The sequence below is a fragment of the Tachypleus tridentatus genome, chromosome 13, assembly GCF_004210375.1.
Source record: "Tachypleus tridentatus isolate NWPU-2018 chromosome 13, ASM421037v1, whole genome shotgun sequence".
Lineage (NCBI taxonomy): Eukaryota > Metazoa > Arthropoda > Merostomata > Xiphosura > Limulidae > Tachypleus > Tachypleus tridentatus.
In genome coordinates this window covers 269,904,587-269,932,069 of record NC_134837.1, presented here as the reverse complement: position 1 = coordinate 269,932,069, position 27,483 = coordinate 269,904,587, and the positions used below count along the sequence as shown (strand labels likewise).

Genomic DNA, 27,483 nt, shown 5'->3' with positions numbered 1-27,483 from the left:
AATTACAATATAGCTTTGCGCGAAATTCAAAAACAAAAGCATTACACAATATCATATGTTGTTTTCTATTTAGTTTAATGTAGCTAATGTTACAGAATATTACAGTTCAGAAAAGAAAACTGAATTTGTTTACAATGTTAGAGTTGTTTTACAGCTCGTACTTTGGTGTGAGGCTAACAACTACATCACTGCTGTATGTCTTGAAAAACTACACTACATTTTATTTGTCTTTCTTATTGTACGAATATTCATATTTAATACTACTTAAAATGCAAAAATAACGTTTTATTTAAATTTTATAAACATAGGCTACCTACGCCGTACATTTTATAACGCTCTTCAAAGATGAATAACTGGTATCAAATTGATCTCGAAAACAAACAGTTCAGCGCGTGTATCAGATTTCATGACGTCAGATGCTGTGAGGCGAGAAGATTTTATTGATGCAGCTGCGCAGTTTACTGTCCTGGTTATCCATTTTTGACAGCTATTAATAAAGCGGTGGTATCGCGGTGCGAATCGTATACGTAGATTTCTGAAACGCAGTTATTTTTAGTATATTTAAATTGAAAGCAAAGTATGTGTTACAGTTGTCTGTACAGTCTCAGGTAAGTTCTCAGTAGTATTGTTTAATTACATAATTATTACTTGTATATGTAAGACTAAACTTTTTGTAAATTTATGTTGTAAGCTGTAGTATTCACTTGAAAAATGACAAACTCAGATTGATTTGAATGGAGACTAATTTATGTTGTAAACAGCTTCTGCATGTTGAGTCGGTAACTTCGGACCAAACGAAGTACCAGGCCATTGTGTTCTCAGCTATAGTGGTATTGTATGATAAGTTATAAAATTAAGTTGGTCAACAAAATCCTACCAAGTAAATATAAATGAACTTATAAGTGACGACAAAGTAAACTTGATCTTCAAAAAATTTGTGAAAATGATAGTTAACCTTATCTCGTTGAAAATGCGATGGTTCAACGCAAATTCGAAAGAGTGAAATAATTTGACAAAATGTGCCACGTTATTATTATTTCCTGCAAAGTGTTGAAAGAAGAGACAATTGATATCCCAAGTTTAAACTTATAGTTGTGGTTTCTTAGATCAATCTGAGGTCTTCACACGACTAGAATAGCTCTAAATATATGGGTCATTTTAATTGACGTTCGAGGATTAGTTGGTACTCAAAATATTGTAACTTACATTTGACAACCACATTCCACCAACTTGTAAGGAGAGGCATGAATTATCTTGTGCGTTGGGTTTTAAACTTTAATATTTCATACCATTCAATCCGATAGAGGTTTTACATGTTCTACCACATGAAACCTTTTAATCAAGATAGTGACACATTAAGTAGAAAATACGTAAATAAAAATGTTTCTTGAAGAAGGAGTTAACTTGATTTATAAACACTATATTGAATTTCGTTTACTATGTTGATTCCTCCTTGTTAACAACTATAAATGAGTAGTAATGAATAAAGTCATTTTGGTATAATTTTGATCATGAGTTGGTCAACAGTGGTAGTATCAGGTCACTAGAACTACAGATGGTACTGTTTTCATTACAGTGAGTTGGTCAACAGTAGTAGTATCAAGTCACCAGAATTACAGATGGTACTGTTTTCATTACACTGAGTTGGTCAACAGTAGTAGTATCAAGACTAGAACTACAGATGGTACTGTTTTCATTACAGTGAGTTAGTCAACAGTAGTAGTATCAAGTCACTAGAACTACAGATGGTACTGTTTTTATTACGGTGAGTTAGTCAACAGTAGTAGTATCAAGTCACTAGAACTACAGATGGTACTGTTTTCATTACAGTGAGTTGGTCAACAGTAGTAGTATCAAGTCACCAGAATTACAGATGGTACTGTTTTCATTACACTGAGTTGGTCAACAGTAGTAATATCAAGACTAGAACTACAGATGGTACTGTTTTCATTACAGTGAGTTAGTCAACAGTAGTAGTATCAAGTCACTAGAACTACAGATGGTACTGTTTTTATTACGGTGAGTTAGTCAACAGTAGTAGTATCAAGTCACTAGAACTACAGATGGTACTGTTTTCATTACAGTGAGTTGGTCAACAGTAGTAGTATCAGGTCACCAGAATTACAGATGGTACTGTTTTCATTACACTGAGTTGGTCGACAGTAGTAGTATCAAGTCACTAAAACTACAGATGGTACTGTTTTCATTACAGTGAGTTAGTCAACAGTAGTAGTATCAGGTCACCAGAATTACAGATGGTACTGTTTTCATTACACTGAGTTGGTCAACAGTAGTGGTATCAAGTCACTAGAACTACAGATGGTACTGTTTTCATTACAGTGAGTTGGTCAACAGTAGTAGTATCAGGTCACCAGAATTACAGATGGTACTGTTTTCATTGCAGTGAGTTGGTCAACAGTGGTAGTATCAGGTCACTAGAACCACAGATGGTACTGTTTTCATTGCAGTGAGTTGGTCAACAGTAGTAGTGTCAAGTCACTAGAACTACAGATGGTACTGTTTTCATTACAGTGAGTTGGTCAACAGTAGTAGTATCAGGTCACCAGAACTACAGATGGTACTGTTTTCATTATAGTAAGTTGGTCAACAGTAGTAGTATAAAGTCACTAGAACTACAGATAGTACTGTTTTCATTACAGTGAGTTGGTCAACAGTAGTAGTATCAGGTCACTAGAACTACAGATGGTACTGTTTTCATTGCAGTGAGTTGGTCAGCAGTAGTAATATCAGGTCACCAGAAGTACAGATGGTGTTGTTTTCATTGCAGTGAGTTGGTCAACAGTTGTTGTATCAGGTCACTAGAAGTACAGATGCAACAGTTTTCACTACAGTGAGTTGGTCAACAGCAATAGTATCAGGTCACTACAAGTACAGATAGTACTATTTTCACCATAATGAGTTTCTAGTTGTGTAGTTTTTTATTCCTGTATGTGATCAGACACATCAGCATTTCTAGTTCTGTGTCAAGCTTTCTATTTCCCTGTGTGATCAGACACATATCGGCATTTCTAGGCCTCTGTCAAGCTTTCTATTTCCTATGTAATCAGACATATCTCAGCATTTCTAGTCCTGTGTTAGCTTTCCATTCCCCTGTGTGATCAGACACTTCTCAGCATTTCTAGTCCCGTGTCAAGTTTTCCATTCCCCTGTGTGATGAGACACTTATCAGCATTTCTAGTCCTGTGTCAAGCTTTCCATTTCCCTGTGTGATCAGACACTTCTCAGCATTTCTAGTCCGTGTCAAGTTTTCCATTCCCCAATGTGATGAGACACATATCAGCATTCCTAGTTCTGTGTCAAGCTTTCTGTTCCCTTATGTGATGAGACACATATCAGCATTTCTAGTCCTGTTTCAAGCTTTCCATTCCCCTGTGTGATCAGACACTTATCAGCATTTCTGGTCCTGTGTCAAGCTTTCCATTCCCCTGTGTGATCAGTCACATATCAGCATTTCTAGGCCTGTGTCAGCTTTCCATTCCCCTGTGTGATCAAACACGTATCAGCATTTCTAGTCCTGTGTCAAGCTTTCTGTTCCCTTATGTGATGAGACACATATCAGCATTTCTAGTCCTGTGTCAAGCTTTCTATTTCCCTGTGTGATCAGACACATATCAGCATTTCTAGTCCGGTGTCAAGCTTTCCATTTCTCTATGTGATCAGACATATATCAGCATTTCTAGTCTTGTTTCAAGCTTTCCATTTCCCTATGTGATCAGACATATATCAGCATTTCTAGTTCTGTGTCAAGCTTTCTATTTCCCTATGTAATCAGACATATATCAGCATTTCTAGTCCTGTGTCAGCTTTCCATTCCCCTGTGTGATCAAACACGTATCAGCATTTCTAGTCCTGTGTCAAGCTTTCCATTTCCCTGTATGATGAGACACATATCAGCATTTCTAGTCCTGTGTCAAGCTTTCCATTTCCCTGTGTGATCAGACACATATCAGCATTTCTAGTCCTGTGTCAGCTTTCCATTTCCCTGTGTGATCAGACACATCAGCATTTCTAGTCCTGTGTCAACTTTCTATTTCCCTGTGTGATCAGACACATATCAGCATTTCTAGTCCTGTGACAAGCTTTACATTCCTCTATGTGATCAGACACATATCAGCATTTCTAGTCATGTTTCAAGCTTTCCATTCCTCTATGTGATCAGACACATATCAGCATTTCTAGTCTTGTTTCAAGCTTTCCGTTTCCTTATGTGATCAGACATATATCAGCATTTCTAGTTCTGTGTCAAGCTTTCTGTTCCCTTATGTGATCAGACACATATCAGCATTTTTAGTCCTGTGTCAGCTTTCCATTCCCCTGTGTGATGAAACACATATCAACATTTCTAGTTCTGTGTCAAGCTTTCCATTCTTCCTGTGTCGTCTGACACTTATCAGCATTTCTAGTCCTGTGTCAAGCTTTCCATTTCCCTGTGTGATCAGACACATCAGCATTTCTAGTCCTGTGTCAAGCTTTCTGTTCCCTTATGTGATCAGACACATATCAGCATTTTTAGTCCTGTGTCAGCTTTCCATTCCCCTGTGTGATGAAACACATATCAGCATTTCTAGTTCTGTGTCAGCTTTCCATTCCCCTGTGTGATGAAACACATAGCATTTCTAGTTCTGTGTCAAGCTCTCCATTCTTCCTGTGTCGTCAGACACATAAGGTACAAACCAGGATCTCCATTTCTGTCTCCTTTTCCATTATTTTGCTCACAGAGGCCATGTCTAGTGTGATGGGTTCCTTTACCTACTTCTTCCACATGCTAGTAGATTCCGTAGAATATTTTTTTCTTGTATTCTTGATTCACTTATTCTAAATTTATCCCTTAAATAGACCTGTGTTTACTTTAGTGCTAATTTTGATGCTGTAAGACTTATTGAAAAGCTGTAAAATACAGATTAAATTGAAAATATTTTTATTGAAAGAAACAGTGTATGCTTTGGTGAGTACCTGTTCCAAACAAAGTAATATAAACACTTATTTGTTAGTCAGAAATCAGTTCAAACTAACATGTTTTGAGTAGTAACTGAGAAAGTTAACTTTAAAAGCAAGCAAGTTTCTAACATTTTTTTATTCAGTGTATAGGTATGAACCAGATGATACACAGAAAAGGTGAGTCATTGTTTTCAAAAATAGTCTGCCTGTAAAGTATGTTATTTTGAAAGGTACGCCCTGGTGCAAATTAATTGAAACAAATGGTCATTTTACAATATTTTCAGCATGGTGGCTGGTGTAGGCTTGCTGGACCCGCTAATTTCCTTTAATAGTCATTTTTTCACACAGGCGGCATCATTAGTTGTGTTTTGCTGTATGATCGATCTATTTTTGGGATATATGACGAAATTTTGAGGAATATTACATCATTCGAAATTGTGTTAGAAGGGCAAGGAGACCAGCCAAAAAATAACTTCTTACCAGCTCAGTGAAGAAAAAACGGTATCAATGGGATCTGAAATATAAGAACTGGATGCAAGAATAATGAAGGAAGGTGTTATTTAGTGTTGAGACTCATTTCTTCGTACAGGGTCAAAGAAGTCTGCATGTTCACAGATCTCCAGGTGAGAAACGTTGAGAATCTCACATCAGTCAGTTTGTATAACATCCCTTGAAGAAGATGTTTGGGGGCTTTTTGAGCTACTATGGCATCGGAGGCTTACATATCGTAGAAGGTATGATGCGAGGATCACAGTACATCGAAGTTTTGCAGAGAAGAGTTGTTCCAGAATTGAGAAAGAGATTTCCAGATGGATCTGGCATTTTAAAATGTACTCCACTCCTTTTGGACTCATACTAAAAGTACTTCACTCTTCCTTGTCTCATACTAAAATATTCCACTCTTCCTTGACTCATACTAAATGTACCCCACTCCTTTTTGACTCATACTAAAAATACTCCACTCTTCCTTATCTCATAATAAAAGTACTCCACTCTTCCTTGACTCATAATAAAAGTACTCCTCTCTTCCTTGTCTCATACTAAAAGTACTCCACTCTTCCTTGACTCATACTAAAAGTACTCCACTCTTCCTTGACTCATACTAAAAGTACTCCACTCCTTTTTGACTCATACTAAAAGTACTCCACTCCTTTTTGACTCATACTTAAAGTACTCCACTCTTTCTTGACTCATAATAAAAGTACTCCACTCTTCCTTGACTCATACTAAAACTGCTGCTTTATTGAAAAAATAATACACACGTTACTCTGCCATATTTTCTAACAGTTAAAAAACACATTCAAGTGTTCGTGATGTCACCTTCACATGTTTTCGAACACTGCAAGTCAAATAAACACAACATAAGCATAGAAAACACTCAAATACTAAATAAAGAAGCAAACATAAACAAATGCAAAATTAAAGAAGCCTTACTTATACAACAACTTACACCCAAAATAAACCATTACAAAGGAACACCTTTATACCTATATTAAAAATAATAAAATAAATGATATAAAATTATATATTCAAACATCAAACACCGCCCTCTACATTCCATCACACAGTTACACAACCCCTTTCAAACATGTGGTCAGCTTCCGGTCAGTTACCTCTTTCTTTCTTTGTGAACTTGACGATGACCGATGAAGATCGAAACGTTGTTCACTCCTCCACGTAAAAAATTTTCTCAACCTAGACGAGCCGTTTTTACATATATATTTATCTACAAGTGGGTTTTCTCGATGTCACGGATTATTATTTCATCACAGCAATTGTACGAGAAGTGTACGTCTTTGTGTTTTTTGTACTTACCTGTTACCATTATATCTGAACTAGCATACCTTACAACACTATTAACAGTATATACTCATATGATCATTAAGAAACTAAGAAATTTAAACCAATAAATTATCAATAGAAGAAATGACATATATTTCATTCAACAATGTAGAAAAGAACAACTAACCCCTAATTTTGTAAAGGTAAAACTATCAAAAAATTTTAATACATACACAAACATTATCCAAAATTTACAGAAAAACTACTTAAAGCCATGTTGAACACGAAATACAAAGAACTACATGACTTACAAAAACAAAAAATGAACCTAGACCATCAACTGGTATGCTGCATCAAACCAGAGATTTATGGACTTATACAATGAAACATAAAACAAATCAACACTAGGAATGACAGAGACAAAAAGATCTGCCACAACAAAAAATTAGAAAAACTAAGATGTAAACAACAGAAAAGACAACATGACAAACCGTTGAATAACCTCATAATTAACAGATCCGACCGACAATTAAACACTGACGAGATACATCTACTTAACAAAGGACTCAGCTTCACAATAGCACCTAGGTACATTCCAACCATAGAAATCAAAACATGTTTAGAAGATCTAGCCAGGAGACTTGTGATACTTTCTACAGAAAACAAAAACAAGAAAACAACCAACAGAAAGAAGACAACTTGGACAATTTTATTGACATCCAACAGCCAAACTTCCCAGGTAAAATTAAAAATTTATATTTTCCAGAAACACCTAAAAACAACATCTTAAATGATTTTTTCAAAGAATTTTCTCACAAAACAGTCAACATAATTTCACAAAACAGAAAGTTAAAAAATAATCTTACAAAAAGAGACATTAATTCCATTAAAAACCTAAAACAAGACAAAAACATTAAAATTCTAAAAGCAGATAAAGGAAACACTATAGTCATAATGAACACGAATGAATACATCCAAAAAATGAAGGACATCCTGTCAGACACTAACAAATTTAAACCAGTACACACAAATCCAACAAAGACACACGAGACGCAACTGAACAAATTACTACTACAAATGAAAAAAGCCAACACAATTTCACAAACACTTTATTCCTACCTACGTAAAACCGACTCGACGCACACCGCAAATATACGGCATCCCCAAACCTCATAAACCAGACTGTCCATTTCGACCAATATTGTCCACATATGAATCGTTTAATTACAATCTTGGTAAATACATAGCATGGGCATTCTCCAAATATGCAACATCAGCCAGCTCATTCATCAAAGACTTTTAATTTCAAGTCTAACTTTAATCAACTTAATCATATAGCTTTAATGGCCAGTTTTGATGTTATATCCTTCTTTACAGAAGTTCCAACCACTGAAGCCTGCAAGATAGCCTTAGAACTCTATATCCGAGACCCTAACTCAACTATAGACATTCCCAGCAACCAATTAGTAACCCTTGTAGAATTCACCATGATGAAGACAAACTTCATGTTCAACAACCACAACTATATACAAACAAATGGCCTAAGCATAGGCAACCCAGTATCACCAGTTCTAGCCAATATTTTTATGATGCAAGTTGAAACACAAGCAATTAACACAGCATTACATCCACCACTATACTGGTACAGATATGTAGATGACACGGTTGCAGGATTCAGATCTACAGAACACACACTTAATTTTTTCAATCACATTAACTCCATACATCCCAACATTAACTTCACATGTGAACAGGAAGAAAGCAATCAAATATCATTTCTTAACCTCAAAATTACAAGAACTGATACACAATTTAAAACAGAAATCCACTGAAAAATCACCCATACTGGACTATACATTCCTTGGGACTCAACACATGAAACAAAATAAAAACTCAACATGCAAAGAAACCAAATAAACACAGCCATAAAACTACGCTCACAAGATAAAATTAACGATGAATTAGACAAAATAAAACAATACTTTATCAACATTAAAAAGTTTCCTCCACAAACCGTATAAAACTTTATACACACACATCTAGACGAAAAGCAAAATCAACTAACTAAAGTAAATATATCTCACAAATCAAAAAATCACGAAACCATATACTGCTGTATACCATATATTCCTGACATCAGCAAACAAATACCAACATTTGGTAAAAACTAGTAACAAAATATGACATTTCAGTTAATACTAAATTTATTCAAAAACCAGGCACAAAACTGAGGTCTATACTATGTAAAAACTACACTGACAAACATCACACCAACATTATTTATAAAATACAATGTGATAACTGCCACGACATTTTCCAAGTTTTGACACATTTCCAAGCTGTTGCAGATGTTGGTAAACTGTTGAATGGGTTGAATTAAGCTTCTATGCTAGTTCTTCAACTGGTACAGCACAGTCTTCATCAAGTGCAGCTAGCAGCAAGTCATCATTAAACTTAACAGGACGACCTGAATGTGGCACATCATTTAAGCTGTAGTCACCTGATTTGAACCTCTGAAACCACCTTTGACATTTTCTTTCACTGAGGGACTTTGCACCATAAACATCTTGAATGTTTCATGTAGTTTCTGCTGCACTTTTGCCTTTTGTAAACTTGTAAAGTATTTTATGCCTGATGTGCTCGTCAAACATATCCATGTTCATGGAGGTTTATTTGATTAATAATCAGAAAAAGTAGAGTTGAGTTAATTTCTTTTATTTGTCTGAACATTTTTATACATGGCCTACTTCGTATTTTAGCCATTAAAGGCTTCTACAATGACACAAATGATAATGCACTTTCTATATTAAATTTTCAGAGGGGATGACCTAATACATTGCTGCTTGTGGATTATTCATGAATCTTCCTTCAGCTAATTGGTCAATACTAACATCTTTCTATTTGGCAAAGTCTCTAAAGAAGGAGGAAATATTTCCATCTTCAGAACTTTCTTTACAGTAAAATTGATTTAGAAATTTTAATCAAAGACTTCACTGCCACAAGCCTATTTCTTAATCAAAGACTTCACTGCCTATTTCACAGATTGAAATTAGTTTGTTTTAACTGTTAGCTTGTGTATATCTTTGTTTTTGAATTTCATGCAACACTACATGAGGGCTGTCTGTTTGTTTTGAATTTTGCACAAAGTTACTCGAGGGCTATCTGTGCTAGCCGTCCCTAATTTAGCAGTATAAGACTAGAGGGAAGGTGGCTAGTTATCACCACCTACTACCAACTCTTGGGCTACTCTTTTACCAGTAAATATTGGGATTAACCATCACATCACAATGCCCCCATGTATAAATTTTACTGGTATTTTAGAAGCATTTACCATTCACAAAAATGTATTTGCATGAAATCAACTGGCATGTAGAATTAGTTTGTAATACTAAATGACTGAGACTTAACACATGCAGAAATAGTTTGTAATACTAAATGACTGAGACTTAACACATGCAGAAATAGTTTGTAATACTAAATGACTGAGACTTAACACATGCAGAAATAGTTTGTAATACTAAATGACTGAGACTTAACACATGCAGAAATTGTTTGTGATACTAAATGACAGACCTAACACATGCAGAAATAGTTTGTAATACTAAATGACTGAGACTTAACACATGCAGAAATAGTTTGTGATACTCAATGACAGACCTAACACATGCAGAAATAGTTTGTAATACTGAATGACTGAGACTTAACACATGCAGAAATAGTTTGTAATACTAAATGACTGAGACTTAACACATGTAGAAATAGTTTGTAATACTAAATGACTGAGACTTAACACATGTAGAAATAGTTTGTAATACTAAATGACTGAGACTTAACACATGCAGAAATAGTTTGTAATACTAAATGACTGAGACTTAACACATGCAGAAATAGTTTGTAATACTAAATGACTGAGACTTAACACATGCAAAAATAGTTTGTAATACTAAATGACTGAGACTTAACACATGCAGAAATAGTTTGTAATACTAAATGACTGAGACTTAACACATGCAGAAATAGTTTGTGATACTAAATGACAGACCTAACACATGCAGAAATAGTTTGTAATACTAAATGACTGAGACTTAACACATGCAGAAATAGTTTGTAATACTAAATGACTGAGACTTAACACATGCAGAAATAGTTTGTGATACTAAATGACTGAGACTTAGCACATGCAGAAATAGTTTGTGATACTAAGTGACTGAGACTTAACACATGCAGAAATAGTTTGTAATACTAAATGACTGAGACTTAACACATGCAGAAATAGTTTGTAATACTAAATGACTGAGACTTAACACATGCAGAAATAGTTTGTAATACTAAATGACTGAGACTTAACACATGCAGAAATAGTTTGTAATACTAAATGACTGAGGCTTAACACATGCAGAAATAGTTTGTAATACTAAATGACTGAGACTTAACACATGCAGAAATAGTTTGTAATACTAAATGACTGAGACTTAACACATGCAGAAATAGTTTGTAATACTAAATGACTGAGACTTAACACATGCAAAAATAGTTTGTAATACTAAATGACTGAGACTTAACACATGCAGAAATAGTTTGTGATACTAAATGACTGAGACTTAACACATGCAGAAATAGTTTGTAATACTAAATGACTGAGACCTAACACTGAAATTGTATGAAGTGTTTTAACCATTTTAACTTTCTTTTATTTGAATTGGTGCCAGTTATTATAAATAACATTTAAACTGATAAAGTACAAAATAACATTACATAATGTTTTGGGTACAAATATAATGAGAATGAAACAAGTCAAAACTAGTGAGATTATAGCCTTAATTTAAGTTACTATTTTGGAATACACAATTTGTTAAATTATTATTATTTCCTGAACAAAAACATGGAAAGATATAAACCATTTATGAAGAAAATATGTTTTAGTGCATCAAAACAGTGATGATGATAGTGTATGTGTAGACCATATGCTACAGTAGCACCACTGATTCGTTATCACACATGTATAAGGAGTGTTAAACTTATTATTTAAATGTTTTGTACATATTTATATAAAAGATATGACAATTCAATTCATGTAAAGAAAACTTATAGCAGTTGTGCACAAATGAAACATCATTCACAAAACTTCATGAATATATATTAAAAAATACAGAAATTTTGGTGATCAACTTAATTTGATTACTGCATTCAAGTATTCTACTTGTAATTTTTCATAAAACTCTGTATTTATGAATAGTAATGTAACATCAAAAGTTTGTTTGTTTTTTTTATTTCTGTAATTTTTGCTCTAATGAAACATTGTTTTGTATCCTAGGAAATACAGGTTTGGTGATGAAAATGTTTATTTTACTATTCACAGAGGAACAGTATGAAACCGAACTCATAACTAAACAGTCAAATACTTTAAAGAAAATCTTTCCTTTTTCTGTTGTTCAGTAGCTGCTGTTTATCTATCCATTTTTATTTTCATGATTTTTGGCTGTTTTAATAGAATCTCTTGGAGTGAGCTACTAGAAACACTGGACCTCATTTTGTGTGTTGCACAGATGTAAATGGTCCTCAGTGGTTGACTTCTGTCTGTGGTCAAGTGCTTTGTTGTGTCAGACATAAAATAGCTGTTCTCTGTGTGTACCAATGCTGTATTTGACATATCATGTGACACACAAAAATAGATAAATAATAGTTCAGTAAAATTTTGAATGCAAGTCAACAAACATGATTACATGGTGAATATTGTTCAAATGTCTCTTTCTTGTCTTCATAGAGCATTTGAATTTTGTCTTGAATTTATTTTGTACAGAAACGGACTGTTCCACAATCAACACTTGTTACAGGAAACATAACATTCTGTAACATGTTAGGTAATTGGTCACCATGTAGAATAAAATTTATGTTTACATAAATGTTCAGCTTTTATACGTATATTTGATTGTAGGTCATTTATTTGGTACCAAGTCATTTTTGTTGAGCATGAGCATTACTTCAGTGTCTTTTCCAAGCATCATTTGAAATTATGAGGAGTTGATTGGTTCCAAAATATATTGTAAAATTAATAATAGCCCCATCTGGTAGATGTTTAGAAGATTCAAGTATATGTTGTTTGGATAGAGGATGAAATATACAATGTTACCAAAAAAACTTGTGTTTTTAGGGGGTTGTAGAAATTATGAAAATAGATGCAAGTTATCCAGATAATGAAATTCACACAAATATTTTATTTAAAACATCAGATTCTTTGTTCCCAACATACTTTTCACACTTACTACAATATTGGTAATTTTCATGAAGACACAGATATTAAATTTGGAATTATAGTAATTGTTAATTCTCTATTATGGACTTTGTCCATTGTATGAGAAGCATTGGTAATGGTGGAGCTGATATGTGCACTTTTAGGCTTACAGATAAGTATAGGCCATAAAATCAAAGGGAGATTACATAGAAATAGTCAAACTTACAAACTGTTGAAAACATTCAGGGTACTGTTGGTAGTTGGTATCAATTCTTACCATTGACACATACCTCTTGGGACATTCATAACTAATCTATCAGTAAATTGATATACTGTTACACCCCATGTTTATTTTTTTTGTAAACATAGTTCAAGCATCTATGTAGAAAAATTGACGTTTTCACAGTGTCCAACCGGTAGACACCAATTCTTATTGTAGTGTGTTGGTGAAATTGCATATGTCACTGGTACATGTAAATTAACTAATGGCACATCTTTCAAAAAATCATACATATTTACATAGACATGCTGGCACTGATGATTATATTGTACACCGTGAAAGTTGTTGTTCACTTCCAAAAGGGTTTCTTATTTAGCAGTGTAAATTTTTGTGTGCAAAATTACCAAGCATTTTAAAATATGCACATTTTATAACTATGAATATAGACAATAACCAAATAATTCATGTGTGACTAAAATTGAAAGGTACTTACCCTATTTTGTATTTCATTTCATATTTTCCTTGCTGATGTCAAATTAACTTAGATATTAAATCATTAAAATGTTATCTTAGTGGTTTGTGATAGTAAAATTTAAACTAAACTACATTTTCATTACTGAATAAATTCACTTTTTTTATTTGAAGAACAAATAGTGAATGTTAAATAAATATTATAACTTGTGAATTAACATTCTGTTAAATGTTTAGGACATTAGACTTTAAAGATATTATAATTTCATTGAAGGATATTAATATGATTATTTTGTTCTTTCAGATGATCAGTTTAGAACTGCACAGTGAGGGTTAAAGAAGTTGGCATAGCATAACAAGGAATCATAGAATCTATCTTTAAAGGACAATATCTTTAATCAAATGGGGTCTTATTGCCCTAGTTCCACTTTTGAATCTGTGACAACTAGCTCAGGTGGACAGAATACAAATGGAGGAGATAAACACCATTGTAGTGCTCATGTTGATGTTGAAATGCCTCAGGTAGTGTCATGTGAAAGCAGCTCATGCCCTTCCATGAGTGTCAAATGTGCCAGAAGCACACATCGTGGCAACAACAGTCAGAGTGCTTGTGACACTTCAGACTTTGAGAATGGAACTGAGGACAGCAGTATCACTGTAACTAAATCATGTCTTTCAGGGGCAAGCGAATTAGAATCATTACATCCTGCTTCTCAGATTAGTGTATTAAGCACCTTTCATCATTTACCATCACAGACTACACAGTGTTCAAAAGGTTTTGGCTGTCTAATGGTAGAAACAGAGACTAAATTAAATACACCAGGTGTAATGAAAGAGAAAGAAGCAATTGGCCATTCCATTGACATTTTGGTGAATCTTTCTGATATGATATGTCCCTTGGATACCAAAAATACTATAGTTTTAAGAGACTTACATGAAAATATCGTCCTGAATGAGAATGGATGCAGCTCTTCCTTGAATGAACAGGAATTACAATGCCTAGCCACAAGTGTTTCAAACCAGGATGACTTGAGTAGTCGAGGGAATAAAATTAATATATTGAGAAATTATCTTATTGGGAGTGCATCTGTTAGAAAGTCTTTTACTTGTCAGAATGATGTTAACTTTGAAGAACTGATAGGTGCAGAAGGAGGATGTGATCAGTCATTAGAAGTTAACAATTCCAGACATAAATGTGAACCTCCAGTCAGACTTGGGCTGTTGGGAGGTGGAGAAAACTCGGTGAATAATGGGACATCAACATCAAGTTCAGATAATGCTGGTGCATCAGACTGGAGTGTAAATAACAACAGCAGTGCTGGAGCTCAGTTCAATTCTAATGGACAACAAGGTAAACTTTCCAATCAAAATCTTTTGTATTAATAGCCTTCTGTCAGTTGCAAATTCTCTTTGTTAACCTGAAGATGACCTAAGACATTGCTCTGTACTTTATTTTAATTAAAGTTCTAACACCTGCACCAGCCATCTTTAGAGTGCATTATGTACTGTTTCATTTTTTAATGCATTTAATAATAGGCTGTAGTAGATCTCCACCAGCAGGAGGGTGGTACATTTGGTATTAGGCTATAATAGCTGTCAACCAGTAAGAGGGTGGTGCATTTAGTATTAGGCTAGAGTAGCTCTCCATCAGTAAGAGGGTAGTGCATTTAGTATTAGGCTCTAGTAGCTTTCCACCAGTAGGAGGGTGGTATATCCTCTGTGCCCCGTAGTCTCATTGTACAGTTTGTGTATATCATTCTTTTTGCTGGCCCTGCAGTGTTCAGTAGTTTTTTTTTTTATTGATAATCACTGAATTATTGTGGTTATTAATTTCAAATTTTAGTTCATATTCAAAGTGTTATATTTCGTACCTTCCTGTTCTTGGTTCTGAGAAAGAAAGATGGACATTTTAAAATTTAGATTAGAGATTATTATACAAGTTATTATATTTTTTTATAATTTTAATACCTTCTCTTAATAAAGCTGCAAGATTTTGGGACACCTGCTGCCTTAATTCATATTTTTTTTTTCCCTTGCCTAACTAATGCATTATTTCAAATTTTGTGGTTTCTTTGTGTTGGCTCTCAGATTCTGCATCCTTTTCAAACATAAGACTCCTTTATGTTATAACCTGTGGTTAGAATACTTCCTCATTTCTAGTGCTTATAAACCTATTCATCTTCATCATCACTACCCTGATAACCTTAGAGAGGAAGATCATACTAATTTGTGTTCCATAATTTGTTTTCTTCACTTATTATCTAGTTTAATTCATGTTGGTTTTTTTTTCTTCTGGGATTTGCTTTATTAGGAGTCTTTATTTCCTGAAGTTAAGCTCCTGTAGTTTTATCTCAGTGAACTTCATTTGGTAATTCTCTAAATGTAGAAGTTTTTTGGGGAGATTTTCATCTTGTGGCCCCTTTCTGATGTTCTCTTGAGAGGACAACCCTCATGTGAACTTTTGATATTATTTGTTTCTAGGGTCACCTCTCAGCATTGGTTGTGTGGGAGTTTGGCTTTCAAACTCTATCTAGATATGGACTCACTTTGCAAGAAACCTTTTGGTCACACAGTTTTTCTTTTGGTAGCTTTCTTTATTGTTCAGGGCTCATACATCTCTATTTTTAATTATGTTCTGAGAGTTTGACATTGAGAATGCACTTACTGGGTCTGCATTTCCAACCATTTTATGAATATTTGGCATTGTCCAGTCTTATCTGTGAAAGCATCAGCTGTTGTGACCTCCCTTGTCATCTAGGAGTTTGTTGAATTGGCTGGCCAGGCTTTTATGTCAATGTTGACTCTCATTTAATATTGGATTCATGTGGCATCTCTATCTCCTTGTTTGCAGGTTCTCCTTTACATATTTTAGATGTGATTTTTCTAGTTATCATAGATCATCCTTTTCTTGTGAAGCTCTCTCTTCTAAACTCTTACCCCTTTCCCCTTCTTTCTCTGAGCTTATGTTACCTTCAGTAGATCCTGGGAGATGGTAGAATATACCCTGTGAAGCACCATCTTATTTTGTTTCTCTACCTCCATCTTTTTACCTGTAGTTGTCATGGGGGCTTGAACATTTCCATATGACTCCAACTTCCTCCACTCTATGTAGACTTACACCTCTTCATGAATGATTCTTTAACTGCGTGGAGTGCAATTCTGGATTCCTTTGCAATTTTTTTAGTGTTGGTCACTTGTAGAGTAATATTTCCACATTATCATAAATGAAACGTAGGCAGTTCAATGGGTCTTGCCATCATCTTTTGTTACCACTGGTTGATTATTCTGTTTTGATATATTTTAACAATTCCACTTTCCTTTTTTGTATCCAATGACAGGAAGTAAATAAATATCAGTACCTGTTCTATTTTTATCTCAAGTTTCACTTTTGAGCTCATGACAGTAACACCTGTTTTTTGTTCTTTTGTTTTTGAGATCTATAAATTTAGTTTTCATGGACTTTCTTGTCCATACTGATCCCTTTCAACAGAGTGGCCCTTACATTTCTGGATGTTTTTGTGGATTTGTTCCTACTGCTTGTTATTGCATTTGTGACTTCCTTTTACATCAACCAGTCCCAGATTTTATAGCCTTGGAACTATTTTTTCTGAATCTGGATTCGTTAACCCTCTTTCCATTTTGTGACTTCTTTACAGGGTGCTGTTTTTAATTTGCAACACTCTTTGCCAGATGTTTCTCATTGATCTTCTTTGATCAGAGAAATTATGATTTTTGCTCCTTTGTCTTCAAATGAACCTGTGGCCTCTACTTCTGTGATCTTTCAAGTCATTTTTATTTCTGCTTAAAATATCCATCATGGTGTTCTGTGTTCTGATCTTCACATGTGGGTTTTGTCTAGCAGCTTTGAAAGATGGGCAGATTTTTTTCAGAGAGTAATCCATTTTCGTACTCATTCTTCTGGACTATCCATCCTTGCAGTTTATCACTGGAGGAAGGCTCGGCATGGCCAAGTGTGTTAAGGTGTGCGACTCGTAATCTGAGGGTCGCGGGTTTGCATTGTCGTCACGCCAAACATGTTTGCCATTTCAGCCGTGGGGGTGTTATAATGTGACGGTCAATCCCACTTTTCGTTGGTAAAAGAGTAGCCCAAGAGTTGGCAGTGGGTGGTGATGACTAGCTGCCTTCCCTCTAGTAGTCTTACACTACTAAATTAGGGAGGGCTAGCACAGATAGCTCTTGAGTAGCTTTGTGCAAAATTCAAAACAAACAAACAGATCACTGGAGGAATTTGATGATTTATTGATTCTGGTTCATTCACAACTCCAGTCCTCCAAGTTTCCTGACTCGTCTTTATCTCACTGGTTTTTTGGAGAGTAATCTGACCTTATTTTTTTTTCCCTGGCCATCCTCCTATTCTTTCTCCAATTCTTTCAGAACTTGTTTTAGCTTTTTCTAATCATTCATCCTTCTTATCCAATTTCTCATCTGGATAGGAACCTCTCTTTCATTCTCAGAGTGCTTGTGTGTTCTTCATTTAAACCATTGGCCATCTAAAGATGTATATTCTTCTTCTTACTTGTGGGAGACATTACTCTGATATTTTATTGATTTTGATTTCTATAATGATTTTATTTCTATATTGCTCCTTCCTCCTCCAGGTTTGGGCTGCTTGGAAAGGTTTTTGAATATTTTCTCCATTAACTCTCCTTTTCCTTTCTTCTCTGTGCAGTCATTCAGAACTTGATAATCTCCTTTGTCCTGTTCAGGCAGTTTGATGTTATCACACTGGTACTATTGTGACTTTCCATTCTGTCTTAACAGATTGGGTTAAACAACTTATTCTGCTTGTCTATTCATCGATGGGAGATGACTCCTTTGATCTTTTATTATATCACCTCTCATCAAGTTAGTCATCTCACAGCTTCCATTACATCTAGCTAAGAATGTCCTCTGGATGACATTGCTTGCTTGGGTGTGGATGACCCTCAACATGCTTGTTTCACATTACTTATATCATATTGAAGTTCTTACTGACCTCTGGGTTCAAAACCTGCAACAAGCAGCAAGAAGCCTACTGGTCCTTGAACTGTGCCTGCTGTTGAGGTGTGGTTTTCCATAATATTACTTTGACAGTTTCTCTATTTTTTCTTCAAAAATAACAACAGTATAACCTGCCTTCCTACTTGGCCATTTCTCTCTTGTTCTATTGATAGTAACCCATTGTAGAGTCTCTTAGTGTGGGATCATATGCAGGTAACTGATAGTTCCTGTCCAGCCCTTGTCTTTTTCTGGTGTTCTTTCCTTTATATTTCATATTACAGGAGTGGGAAAACCCCATTAACAAGCTACTGTGGAGGTCTGTATGAAGATTTCTCCTTTGGATCTGTGTGGTATCTTTGATACAAGACAAAGCATATACACCACTTCCATTATTGGAAGTCATTTATCTATCTGGAAATGTAACTAAGGCCATCCCTACCATAAGAAAGGGACCATTTCTGGTCATTGTGACCAGCTGTATGGCTCTTTGATTCACCTTGAGATGTATGTCTGATATGATTCATCCCAGCATCTGCTCATTCTGGTGATAATGTCACATCAATATTTCTCAAGTGTTGTAGGATGTAGTGCCCAAACAACAATATATGTACAAGGACTGCTGACCTCTAAAATATATTTTTACATTTTGTTCAATTTCATAACACTTTAGTATTCTATGGGAGTTTCTTTTGACTCCATCTTTTGTTACCACTTGTTATGGACAGAGAACATTCTTTGCTTGATGCAATTGATATTCCCTACCATCTTCCTAGTAGGTGACACACTCCACGAGTCTTCTCTTTCTATCATTATATTCTCAGAAAGAAGCTTATCCACTTATTTTCTTTACACAGGTTCTATCACTATCTTGTTGGGGTTCTAACTGTCTGTGCTGTGGGGAGGTGAATAGCCCTTCTGAAGTTAATATTTGAACTGCATTTCAAGTAGATATCCACTGGTTCCTGGAACCACATATCCTTCTTCTTCATTTCCATTTTTGTTTCTTTTACATCATTACAAACAACCTTATGGTATACCCAAAGTGCTCAAGTGGAGTGCTATGCAGGGGAGATTTATCACACTGGTGATTATTGGTGGAGGTTAATAACCTAATGCTGATATCATAAAATGTTTGTTGGGATGGAAGTTTCATTCAAAAGGTTTGGCATGTACATAACAACTTTTCTGCAGTAGCACAATGTATTAGCTTTCTGTTCTGTAAAAGAGGTATCTCTGTTAATATTTTAGGATCTGTTGTTTATGCATTTCATCAATTAGCATGAAAAATTGTTCAATGGCTAGATAGCTATTTGAAAAAAAAAACACCATTATTTTAAAATTACCGTGTTCAAAATTAAGATAAACTGGTATATCACATTTTCTTTTTGTATGAAACAGATAGATAAGTATGACCAAAGAACTTAAGTTGGTTTTATTTAATGATATTCTGAATTAATTAAACTTGTAATGAAAATAAACTTTTCATACCCAAAAAGATCATTAGTGAAATTTCTGATGATCTAAGTTGTTATTTTGAAACAACATTCTTTAAAAGCAAGAACAAAGCTCGTTAAGTCCACGAAAATAATGTCCATAATGGAAAGTGAGTAACAAAGTAAAATATAAAAACAATGGCTCAGAGATCAGATGGAATAAAAATAGTGATTGTCCATTTTCCTAAACAACTGTGGTAATATATTCTGAAGAAAAAGTAGAACTAATTAGAAATAAAGAACTATAATAGTGAGGTTACTTTGGTAACGTAATTAATTAAGAAATAGAACTAATTAGAAATAAAGAACTATAATAGTGAGGTTACTTTGGTAATGTAATATAATTAATAAGTAGAACTAATTAGAAATAAATAACTATAATAGTGAGGTTACTTTGGTAGTGTAATATAATTAATAAGTAGAACTAATTAGAATAAAGAACTATAATAGTGAGGTTACTATGGTAATGTAATATAATTAAGAAATAGAACTAATTAGAATAAAGAACTATAATAGTGAGGTTACTATGGTAATGTAATATAATAATAATTAAGAAATAGAACTAATTAGAATAAAGAACTATAATAGTGAAGTTACTATGGTAATGTAATATAATTAAGAAATAAAACTAATTAGAATAAAGAACTATAATAGTGAAGTTACTATGGTAATGTAATATGATTAATAAGTAGAACTAATTAGAATAAAGAACTATAATAGTGAGGTTATAATGGTAATGTAATATAATTAAGTAATAGAACTAATTAGAATAAAGAACTATAATAGTGAAGTTACTATGGTAATGTAATATGATTAATAAGTAGAACTAATTAGAATAAAGAACTATAATAGTGAGGTTACTATGGTAATGTAATATGATTAATAAGTAGAACTAATTAGAAATAAAGAACTATAATAGTGAGGTTACTTTGGTAATGTAATATGATTAATAAGTAGAACTAATTAGAAATAAAGAACTATAATAGTGAGGTTACTTTGGTAATGTAATATGATTAATAAGTAGAACTAATTAGAAATAAAGAACTATAATAGTGAGGTTACTTTGGTAATGTAATATGATTAATAAGTAGAACTAATTAGAAATAAAGAACTATAATAGTGAGGCTACTATGGTAATGTAATATAATTAATAAGTAGAACTAATTAGAAATAAAGAACTATAATAGTGAGGTTACTTTGGTAATGTAATATAATTAATAAGTAGAACTAATTAGAAATAAAGAACTATAATAGTGAGGTTACTATGGTAATGTAATATAATTAATAAGTAGAACTAATTAGAAATAAAGAACTATAATAGTGAGGTTACTTTGGTAATGTAATATAATTAATGAGAAGAACTAATTAGAAATAAAGAACTATAATAATGAGGTTACTTTGGTAATGTAATATAATTAATAAGTAGAACTAATTAGAATAAAGAACTATAATAGTGAGGTTACTATGGTAATGTAATATAATTAATAAGTAGAACTAATTAGAAATAAAGAACTATAATAGTGAGGTTACTTTGGTAATGTAATATAATTAATAAGTAGAACTAATTAGAATAAAGAACTATAATAGTGAGGTTACTTTGGTAATGTAATATGATTAATAAGTAGAACTAATTAGAAATAAAGAACTATAATAGTGAGGTTACTTTGGTAATGTAATATGATTAATAAGTAGAACTAATTAGAAATAAAGAACTATAATAGTGAGGTTACTTTGGTAATGTAATATGATTAATAAGTAGAACTAATTAGAAATAAAGAACTATAATAGTGAGGTTACTTTGGTAATGTAATATGATTAATAAGTAGAACTAATTAGAAATAAAGAACTATAATAGTGAGGTTACTTTGGTAACGTAATTAATTAAGAAATAGAACTAATTAGAAATAAAGAACTATAATAGTGAGGTTACTTTGGTAATGTAATATAATTAATAAGTAGAACTAATTAGAAATAAATAACTATAATAGTGAGGTTACTTTGGTAGTGTAATATAATTAATAAGTAGAACTAATTAGAATAAAGAACTATAATAGTGAGGTTACTATGGTAATGTAATATAATTAAGAAATAGAACTAATTAGAATAAAGAACTATAATAGTGAGGTTACTATGGTAATGTAATATAATAATAATTAAGAAATAGAACTAATTAGAATAAAGAACTATAATAGTGAAGTTACTATGGTAATGTAATATAATTAAGAAATAAAACTAATTAGAATAAAGAACTATAATAGTGAAGTTACTATGGTAATGTAATATGATTAATAAGTAGAACTAATTAGAATAAAGAACTATAATAGTGAGGTTATAATGGTAATGTAATATAATTAAGTAATAGAACTAATTAGAATAAAGAACTATAATAGTGAAGTTACTATGGTAATGTAATATAATTAATAAGTAGAACTAATTAGAATAAAGAACTATGATAGTGAGGTTACTATGGTAATGTAATATAATTAATAAGTAGAACTAATTAGAAATAAAGAACTATAATAGTGAGGTTACTTTGGTAATGTAATATAATTAATAAGTAGAACTAATTAGAAATAAAGAACTATAATAGTGAGGTTACTATGGTAATGTAATATAATTAATAAGTAGAACTAATTAGAAATAAAGAACTATAATAGTGAGGTTACTTTGGTAATGTAATATAATTAATGAGAAGAACTAATTAGAAATAAAGAACTATAATAATGAGGTTACTTTGGTAATGTAATATAATTAATAAGTAGAACTAATTAGAATAAAGAACTATAATAGTGAGGTTACTATGGTAATGTAATATAATTAATAAGTAGAACTAATTAGAAATAAAGAACTATAATAGTGAGGTTACTTTGGTAATGTAATATAATTAATAAGTAGAACTAATTAGAATAAAGAACTATAATAGTGAGGTTACTTTGGTAATGTAATATGATTAATAAGTAGAACTAATTAGAAATAAAGAACTATAATAGTGAGGTTACTTTGGTAATGTAATATGATTAATAAGTAGAACTAATTAGAAATAAAGAACTATAATAGTGAGGTTACTTTGGTAATGTAATATGATTAATAAGTAGAACTAATTAGAAATAAAGAACTATAATAGTGAGGTTACTTTGGTAATGTAATATGATTAATAAGTAGAACTAATTAGAAATAAAGAACTATAATAGTGAGGCTACTATGGTAATGTAATATAATTAATAAGTAGAACTAATTAGAAATAAAGAACTATAATAGTGAGGTTACTTTGGTAATGTAATATAATTAATAAGTAGAACTAATTAGAAATAAAGAACTATAATAGTGAGGTTACTTTGGTAATGTAATATAATTAATAAGTAGAACTAATTAGAATAAAGAACTATAATAGTGAGGTTACTTTGGTGATGTAATATAATTAATAAGTAGAACTAATTAGAATAAAGAACTATAATAGTGAGGTTACTTTGGTAATGTAATATGATTAATAAGTAGAACTAATTAGAAATAAAGAACTATAATAGTGAGGTTACTTTGGTAATGTAATATGATTAATAAGTAGAACTAATTAGAAATAAAGAACTATAATAGTGAGGTTACTATGGTAATGTAATATAATTAAGTAATAGAACTAATTAGAATAAAGAACTATAATAGTGAGGTTACTTTGGTAATGTAATATGATTAATAAGTAAAACTAATTAGAAATAAAGAACTATAATAGTGAGGTTACTTTGGTAATGTAATATGATTAATAAGTAAAACTAATTAGAAATAAAGAACTATAATAGTGAGGTTACTATGGTAATGTAATATAATTAAGAAATAGAACTAATTAGAATAAAGAACTATAATAGCGAGGTTACTATGGTAATGTAATATAATTAATAAGTAGAACTAATTAGAATAAAGAACTATAATGGTGTTAATTATGAGGTTACTTTGGTAATGTAATATAATTAATATGTAGAACTAATTGAAAATAAAGAACTATAAAAGTGTTAACCATGACATTACTTTGGTAATGAAATATAATTAAGAAATAGAACTACAGTGGAACCCCTCTAAGTGGCCACCCCTCAGATTCAGTGACCCCTTTAAAGCAGTCATTCAATCACAGTCCCTTTTTATGTTTACATAATCCCTAATTATGTACAGTGGAACCCTTCTAATCAGGCCAGTTTGTTTCAGTCCCAAAGAAGGCTGCTTTAGAGGGGTTCCACTGTAATTAGAAATAAAGAACTATAATAGTGTTAATCATGACCTTACTTTGGTTATGAAAAAATAAAGAAATAGAACTAATTAGAAATAAAGAACTATAACAGTGTTAATTATGAGGTTACTTGGGTAATGTAATTATTTAATATGTAGAACTAATTAGAATAAAGAACTATAATAGTGTTAATTATAACCTGTATACTTGTAACCTGTATCATAGGTTTTAACACATGAGAATCTGTGACCTGTATTATAGGCTTTAACACTTGAAGGATTGTAATCTGTATCATAGGTTTTAACACACGAAGAAATGTAACCTGTGCCATAGGTTTTAACACATGAGAAACTGTGACCTCTATGAAAGGTTTTAATAGATGAGAAATTGTGACCTGTATCATAACTTTTAAAACGTGAAGAATTGTAACCTGTATAATAGGTTTTAACACATTAAGAATTGTAACATGTATCATAGGTATTAACACATTAAGAATTGTAACCTGTATTGTAGGTTTTAATGCATGAAGAATTTTAACCTGTATAATAGGTTTTAACACATGAGAAACTGTGACCTGTGTTGTAGGTTTTAACACATGATGAATTGTAAACTGTCTCGTAGGTTTTAACACATGAAGAATTATAACCTGTGTCACAGGTTTTAACGCATGAAGACTTGTAACTTATATAATAGGTTTTAATACATGAAGAACTATAACCTCTATCATAGATTTTAACATTTGAAAAACTGACTTGTATCAAAAGTTTAAACACTTGAAAAACTGCATCTTTGTCATTGATTTTAACACATTAAAATTTGTAACCTGTTTTACAGGTTTAAACACTTGAAAAACTGACTTGTATCACTGTTTGTAACACATTAAGAACTGTGACCTGTATAACAGTTTTGATGCATGAAGAATAGGAATTTGTATCATAGGTTGTAACACACGAAAAATTGTAACCTGTCTCATAGGTTTTAACATGTGAAGAATTGTAACCTGTATCATAGGTTTTGACTCATAAGAAAGTGTAACCTGTATCATAGGTTTTAATACATGAAGAAATGTAACCAGTGTCATATAGGTTTTAACATGAGAAACTGTGACCTGTATCATAGGTTTTACCACATAAAGAATTGTAGCCTGTATCATAGGTTGTAACACATTAAGAATTGTAACCTGTATCATAGGTTTTAATACATGAAGAATTGTAACCTGTATCATAGGTTGTAACACATGAAGAATTGTAACGTGTATCATAGGTTGTAACACATGAAGAATTGTAACGTGTATCATAGGTTTTAATACACGAAGAATTGTAAAATGTATTATAAGTTTAAACACATGAGAAACTGTGACCTGTATAACAGATTTTAACTCATGAAAAACTGGAGAGAATGAACTTTGTCGTAATACATATATACACTTTTGGCCAAAATCTTAAGGCCAATGAACATAAAGAAAAAGATAAAGCAGTTTTACTACACCCAATCTCTCCACCAATGGCACGTTGAGAGAGACCTTGCTTTTGCAGCTTGACAAGTCTGCCATATTCAAACTCTGTCAACTTTTCAGCCTTTGCCATGTTTTTACCCAATGTAACACAGGAGATGTTGACAACGCTAATGCTTGAACACAAATGACTAAATTTCATTACGTGTTTACTGATTAATGCTTCGTTTCAGTATGGTCTTAAACTTTTGACCAGCTAGTATTTAGGCTAATTTCATAGTGTTCACATTTTCCCTGTTAAATGCTAAAAACGTTTTTTATTTTTGTTTTCCCTTTTCATCTTTTGAACCTCTATTCAAATAAGTAGTTGAGTCTAACAATGTAAAATGCATATTTGTTCTTTATGTTCATTGGCTTTAAGATTTTGGCCAGCAGTGTATGTGGAAAACAGCATATAGCATGTGTTGGTTAAAATCAAAACATATATAACAGTATCCGGGTATTGGTTCCATAAAACATTTAAACATAGTATGGTAATAATGAGAGATGTAAAACTGATCTAAATGATCTATTATTTATAAAAAATATTTGATAATATGCTGAAAAATGTTTTTCAATATAATTTTGAATGCTTTTTTCTGCTTTTGACTTCGTATTCAAAAGGGCTAATGAATTGTTAAAACAGTACATACAGTTGTTTTCTGTAATATCATAGAAAGTAACTGTTGTATTTAGAGTTTAACTAAGTGTAATCATTAGTTCATGCCAGAGCTTGTCTACTCTTTAGGTAGATCACTCCTAAATACTAGACCACTGAGAGCTGGAAAAGGACTTGACAGTAATCCTACTGATGGTAATATTCTAAATCGTCGAAATTCACAGGAGGAGAAAGGACTTTCAGTGAAACTTTGTGAAGAACATTTATCAGAGATTCAGAGTACAGCTGCTCAAAATGATGGATGGGGGAAGACAGTAAGTTAGCATTGTCAATATACTTGATAATAAACTTGCATATTTAGTATTATGTAGAACAAAGTATTTAATGTATCTTATAAAATATTATGCTGAGAGCCTTATGTGATATCATATAAAACACACATGTATGTATGATGAAATGTAAGAACTGCTCATGCTCTGGTGTAAGATGATGGAAGCCAGTTGTGTATGAAACAACTATTCAGCACCTTGTACAAGGGAAATATTATTAAACAGTGCTCGATCCCTTGCATAAGATAATATAAAACAAATTCTCTGACCCAGGTATCATGGTGTAAAACTAGTGTTTAGTCCCATGTAACATCATGTTTAGGGACAACAAAGGCCCAATTGGTCCATTTCAGCTGTCCCATCATGATACTCTAAACCAAACTAAAACTATCAAATAAATAAATAAAAAATCTTAAAGCCAGCCCTTATCATTCATATAATTATCAAGCTTTCTCTCAAACTCACCTAAATTTACTACCTCCACAACATCCAAAGGCAATCCATTCCTCACCACGAGGTGGTGAGGGGACTTCCCAGTGAAGATTCTGTTCTTTCAGTTTACCTCCCATGGGATCTAAACATCCACCCACATGTTTGCTGTGCATGGCAACCCATGAAGGGGAGGAGAGGGTCCTGGTGGTTGAGGGGTCCAACTCTAACACCCCACTTTGG

General features: G+C 32.6%; 1 protein-coding gene across 6 annotated transcripts in view; it reads left to right on the top strand.

Moving 5' to 3' along the window:
• The first annotated feature begins 452 nt into the window (after positions 1-452).
• LOC143240120 (protein Gawky-like) overlaps positions 453-27,483 on the top strand; it is a 66,418-nt gene continuing 39,387 nt past the window's right edge. For all 6 annotated transcript variants that reach the window (XR_013021580.1, XR_013021581.1, XR_013021579.1 and 3 more), the window contains exons 1-3: positions 453-608; positions 13,969-15,015; positions 26,612-26,796. Coding sequence is in view for 3 of the 6 variants with exons in the window: in XM_076482029.1 (XP_076338144.1) it covers positions 14,067-15,015; positions 26,612-26,796 (1,134 nt within the window). In the remaining 3 variants the exon portion in view is untranslated. The remainder of the gene's footprint in view (positions 609-13,968; positions 15,016-26,611; positions 26,797-27,483) is intronic.